Below are 6,602 nucleotides of genomic sequence, written 5' to 3' on the forward strand. Positions count from 1 at the left end.
GTATGTTTTGTCATCATTTAGCATCTGCTTTCTATGCTGGCATTGATTAGATGGTCTGACTGGAACTGGTAAGCTGGAGAGCTGTGCCAGTTTCCAGTCTGGTTTGGCTTGGTTTCTATGGCTGGATGCTCTTCTTAAGGCCTACCACTCCAAGAGTGTAGTGGGTATCTGTTACATGTCAATGGTAGTGGCCCTGACTACGATTTCACTTGGCTTGACATGTCTTCTTAAGCACAGCAAAAATCCAAAGAACATGATCACTTGTCATTGCCTCCATGAGACTCAACATCTGAAGATCATGCTTCACCGCCTCGTCCTGTCTTCTTTGGTCTACTTCTTCCACAGGTTCCTGCCGTAGTTAGAGACCAACACACTCCTTCCACAGAGATTGACACAAATGAAATAAGTTACTGTTGTTGATAATGTTAGTTATGGAATACACTGTGTATGTTTCTGGTTTGCAGTGTCCAACAAAAAGTTTGATGTTAATAGATAACTTTTCTACAATCCTTCAAGTTAGCTTTAGTGGTGCTGCTCTTGGAATCAGTTCAAAAGGAAAAGATTTCAGGTTTTAAATTCATAGGGAAGTGGGTATGTCCTTGCTTATGCCATGTTGGTATTTAATGCTGCCAAACCTACTACTACTACCTATTCCTCTCATAATAGAAATAGGTAGGAGCATAATACTGTGTACCTCCAACAAGTTAAGTATATCCCAAAATTAGTTGGAACCATTCTTCATACTCTCATTTCTTACCCATAGGCTGTTTCTCAAGTTTCAGAGCTGTTATAAATAAAACTAATCATGCCACTAACTTTGGTGGTGACTGTGTCAATGCTATTTTGAACAATTCACAGTAAGTCTTTAACTTTTAAATCCAATGTATCAGGTTTGATTAAAATGTTTGCAGCTGTGACTTACAATGAGATTGCATGTCTTGGCTATTTGGATTGTATTGTCTGAAATTAATACTCATCTGCAATTTAAAATATTTACATAAATTGCTGGCAAAAAATACATTTCACAAAATGAAAATAAGACAATACCAGTTATGAAAATTTAAGCATTTTGATAAGGTTTTATCTCAATAGTATTTATATCTTTTATACATGTAAAATGTTTATAAATTTATGACAGTTTCGCTTTTATTGAAAGACAGTTTTATTCTTTTATACAGATTTTTGGAGATCAATTTCATCAATATCTTTCCAGAATTCTGATAAAGTGGTTGCGTTAAAAAAAATAAAACAAAATTATATTTTTATTTTCAAAAGTTAATGTGAACAAATAGAAAATAAAATTTCACTATTTTAAAAAAAGTGCCACCTCTTGTTGGCTGGTACTGTAAGTCTGGACAATTGCATGAGAAGTCAAAGAAGGGAAATTATGGTCAGGTGTCTTTACTAACATCAACAATTCCTCTATAAACAGTAAATAGCAGAGTCCTGTGTCTTATTTAACGTTAAACATACAAGTGTGAATTAGCAGTAGTATTTCAGTTTACAGTTTGGTAAACAGAGACAGAATTATGTGTCTTGCTTAACATCACTTACATAAATGTAAATGTGGTGGAAGTTCTAAATTTTACAGTTGCATAACTCTGAACAGACTTGAAGAGTTTAAACCTTTTAATACAAACCCACTTGAGACTGCCCTTACTAAAGTATTTCTATTTAAATTGAAATCTCACTCACAATCTCATCACAACATGAATAACATTGTAAGATTTCAGTTAGTCAACACTAGTATATCTATAAATTTAGATATTTTTTTAAGTCCTTCCAAAAACTTGATTATACAGAGAATTAACTGAAACATACAGGCAGTCTGTTCAGTAAAAATATATCTATGAAAGGGTTAAAAGTCAAAATATTATAGTTTGCACTCAGGATTTTTGGCACGAAAACTTAGCACTTAAACTACATAGTTGAAACATTGATAACAAGTATTTAACATTGTTATTCTAGAAAGAAGACAATGATATTGGCACAGAAGATACAATAATTGTCTAGATGCATTATGGTATAGTAATTGCATGCATCTATTTTCTGAAGTCAAATCCTGGGGAAATTACATTGTATGTTAAATGTACAAGTTATCTTTTGATATCAGGTTAATCTCCTATATCTTTCCCTCAACCAAAATAGTGTGGTGCTTTACCCACTCACTCAAGTATTCTTTCAGAATAGCTTTCAGACTAGCTCATTAGGTTCATTAGTCAAAGTTAAGCAGCATGTATTAATTAAACCACATGCACGCACACACACACACACTAAATATAATTTCCTTTGAAATAGATATATCACTGAAGAGGGAAAATAAGACTCACATGAGTACATGGAAACATCTAGGAAGATGTAAAAGTAATACTGAAGAAAATGTCAAACTTCTTAATAATAAAATCTGAATGAAAAATGATCAACAGGATTGAATCTACATTTTTTAAATGAACAATTTTTGTAACAGAATTTACTTGAAAGAGGTTGTGTGATTATCTTTACTGTAACTAAGTAACATTAGCAGCCATCTATAATTTAGTATTATGGTAAATCATGCAAGGTAAAGAGTCTTTATTGAATTCATTCATCTCTTCAACAACTGAAAATATATTTTTGTGAAAGTTAAAGATAAGACACATATCATTCCAGAGTTGCAGTGTAAAATAGCTAATCTGATGGATTTGATCATTTGCCATCCTGAAGTTCCTTGTAGCAATTATCACAGACACGGACTGGATTTTTAGATGATACAATTGATGACTGTTTTGTGGAACATTCATTACAGAAAATATTGCCACAGTTTCTGCAGTGATGCTGTGAAATAAATTAAAAAAGAAAAAAAAAATGAAGTGTATATTAAAATGCATTTGATAGTAATCAATATATGGTTGTGGGGAAAGAATTAGACATATTTAATGCAACAAAACAAACAACAGTAGCATTAGACATAATTAACGCAACAGAATAAACAATAGTAACATTCCAATTCAAAAACAAAGAAATCCCAATGATGTGCTATTTCAGATAAGCTATTTCTTCAAGTATAAATAATACCTTCTTGGTTAAGCCACAGCAGATAAGTCTTGGACTACTGTCTAAGACAGTAAAATATAACACTTTGATTCAATGCTTAAGGATAACAATTAACTCCAAGAAGTGAACAGCTAAAATTCTAATATGAAAGATATTAAAAATACTACATTTAGTTAGAACAAAAGGTTCTCGGATAAAATTTGAATGACATCTCTAACTCTTGTATGTATCTGGTGGAGCAGGACATGCACTGGTCACCTGCATAGGAAATGTGGTAGTGCAGGAGGGTGTCATACCCAACAACTGGCATAACTTCACATTTAACTGCTACAAGGATAAAAGAAATAGGTTTGAGAGAGGAAATTAGATGGATATTAAATGTTGGATCAGGTTATGAAAGTTACAGAAAGAATTATCGTACAACTGATTAGGAAGTGAATCAACACAGATGTTGATGTTTGTAAAGACACCTGACCATAATTTCCCTTTTTTGACTTCTCATGCAATTGTCCAGACTTCCAGATATAATGAGGGCTCCTGTATGCTGATGAACTAGGTGTTATAGCTGAATCTGTAGTAGGATTAGGAAATTCCAGTAATAGAAACATCTAGAGTCAAGAGGACTCAAACTTAGCAAAAACTAAAGAATTATTGAATAGGAGATAAAAGAAGATCTTGTTACCATCAGGGAGTGATCCTGTTTGATGTAGAAGAGATGTTGGTAGAAATTCTGTACAGTTTATTCAGTGTGAACTATGGGTGCATAAGAGATGAAGCAGGATAATAAACTGGCTAACAGAGGAAGTAACTGCGTATGTGGCAATGCATGGGACAATAAGAGCATATGTGAAATGAAACTCTCTCCAATGCCTAGGCAACTTTCTAGAGGCAGTTGACAGCTTCTGTTACTTAGGGGGTCTAATTATCAGTTGGGATGAATGTTCAGAAAGCATAATAGCCAGAGAAAGAACTAGTTGCAAAAAGTTCAGGGAACCATTATATCTGCTGGCAACAAAAGGCAGAGTGAAGAGCAGATTGTATGATGCTTGTGGATGAAGTGCAATGTTATAATGGTAGTGAAACATGGGCCTTGAATGCAGAGGGTTTGCTAAAACTAGAAAGAGATGAAGTGAGCCTGCTCCACTAGATGTATAACACAAGTATGCATGCATGATGGAGAAAGATAGCAGCTTAAAGAAATGCTCAAAGAGATCAGATTATGTAGAATAGGGTAAATGAGGGAGACTTGAGTTGAAGTGGCAAAAATAGATCATAAAACAGCTGAAAAGGACCATGCTGACTGGTGACACACTGTACGAGGAAAAGATGCGACGATCTCTCTCTAGTACTGGTACCAAGAAAAATTCACTCAGTACATCCTGTAATGTGATTTATGCGAGGAAGGGCATGCAGTCATGGAAACTAAGCCAAAACGAAACTTATGAGAGCGATGCTGTTCTTTGGTCCCACTAGGAGAACAGCAGTAACCTGTCTAACCCACACCAGAATAGAAAGTGGACATAAAATGATGATGATGATGATGATGGTGTGCGTGCGTGTGTGTGTGTCTCTCTCTCTCTTTTATCTTTTACTTGTTTCAGGTATTAGACTGTAGCGATGCTGAGGCACCACCTTGAGTTTGTAGTTGAATGAATCAACCCCAATACTTACTTTTTAAACCTGGTTCTTTTGCTGAACTGCTAAGCTACACACACACAAATGCATCTGGGTATGTATATATAACATTAGATTGTATTCTTATTCCTAACATTACAACATTTTTGAACTACATATTCAGCATATCAAATTGATAGAATCACCGGGCTTCTAGAAAATGACATAGATGTACATTATACAATAGTATCATTGTGCTTGCATTTTTATTATTATATCTTAAGTCAAATAATTTCAAATCTCTAATTTTAAGTCTTTCGTAGTTTCCATTAAGCTTATATTAGTTGTTTCCGCTGTACCATACCTTATAAGGTATTTCTAGCACATCTCATATTTAATTTGTTTCAAATTTTGGCACAAGGCCAGCAGTGTTTTGGAGAAGGGGAATTAGTTGATTACATCAATCCCAGTACTTGACTGGTACTTTATTTTATCAACTCTAAATAAAAAAAAAAGGATGAAAGGCAAAGTTAACTTATGCAGGATTTGAACTTGGAACATAAAGAGCAAGAAGAAATGTAGCTAAGGATTTTTTCTGATGAGTTAATGATTCTGACAACAGGACAATACAGTGTAGGATTACATAAATGTGTGTAAAAAGACAAAAAATTGGAAAAGCAAATTCAAACAAAATAATTACCCAAAAAGTGATGAAACTTCCAAGGGCTGTATGTGGAAACCCCACAAAACCAGTTACACTGCCCACTTAGGCAAGTACCCTACCTCAGTTGTTCTCCAAATAACTCATCTTTTGAACTGATATATTTAAAAAAAATTTCCTAATTATATTTTTGGTGCTTCCTAAATTTACAGAATAGATAACATCATTCTCTCATCTACATGTATTTTCCCTCATTTCAATATCTATATGTATTTTAAGGTGGCAGGCTGGCAGATTCGTTAACATGCTGGGCTAAATGCTTAGTGGCATTTTGTATGTTGTTATATTGTGAGTTCAAATTCCACTGAGGTCAACTTTACTTTTCATCCTTTCAGGGTCAATAAAATAAGTACCAGTTGAGCACTGGGGGTAATGTAATTGACTTATCCCTTCCCTGATATTGCTGGCCTTGTGCCAAAATGTGAAACCAATGACTATATATACTTTATCTTATACCAATATCAATGTCATTATCCACTCCACATCTTATACACTCCTATCACACACACTAATAGATTGGTAATAAATTTCAATATCTTATCAAAGAATGTGAACAAGTTGAAAGGTAAAAACTTAGAATCAGTGTTCAACATTTCAGTCAAAATACATAAAGATATATCGTAATATACAAGAATGAATTTTCCAAGTTGTCAACCAGTCTTGCACCCAGGTATCTGAAATTTTGAATCAGGGTACATCTTTTGGAAGAGAAGGCCATAGGCTATGTGACTTTTTCTGATATTTTCTATAAATAAGTGTGACAAGGCTTGCCCCTTAAATTATAGAAACAGGCTGTTTGTCAGGTTTCCACATGATTTCCATTTCCCCAGTTTTATTTATGAGGTTTAGGTTGACATGCTGTGGGATTAAACCTGAGGCCTCATGATGCAGAGTGATCTTCTTAACTGCTCAGCCATGTCCATTTATACACACACACACATATAGATATCCACACACATACATACAGGATATGACAGGCAAAGCTGGTGTTTTTTTTTTAATGAATATAATGTTGATAAATATATATTAGAACAATGTATGCCATTAATAAAATAAGTAGGTGTAGATCGCTGCCGGTGCCCCTAGACTGGCTCATGTGCGGGTGACACATGAAATGTTTCGAGCGGGATCGTTTGCCAGTGCCCCCGGGACTGGCTCATGTGCGGGCGACACATGATATCTTTCGAGCGGGATCGTTTGCCAGTGCCCGCGGACTGGCTCATGTGCGGGCGAC

At 34.8% G+C, this 6,602-nt stretch overlaps 1 protein-coding gene across 5 annotated transcripts in view; it reads right to left on the reverse strand.

Moving 5' to 3' along the window:
* Window positions 1–1,050: 1,050 nt before the first annotated feature.
* The window catches only part of LOC106877628 (early endosome antigen 1), a 115,261-nt gene continuing 109,709 nt past the window's right edge, over window positions 1,051–6,602 (reverse strand). For all 5 annotated transcript variants that reach the window (XM_014926575.2, XM_014926573.2, XM_014926572.2 and 2 more), the window contains one exon: window positions 1,051–2,814. In XM_014926575.2, the coding sequence (XP_014782061.1) occupies window positions 2,686–2,814 (129 nt within the window). In that variant the 3' untranslated portion in view covers window positions 1,051–2,685. The remainder of the gene's footprint in view (window positions 2,815–6,602) is intronic.

This window comes from Octopus bimaculoides, chromosome 1 (assembly GCF_001194135.2).
Source record: "Octopus bimaculoides isolate UCB-OBI-ISO-001 chromosome 1, ASM119413v2, whole genome shotgun sequence".
In the NCBI taxonomy this organism is placed as follows: domain Eukaryota; kingdom Metazoa; phylum Mollusca; class Cephalopoda; order Octopoda; family Octopodidae; genus Octopus; species Octopus bimaculoides.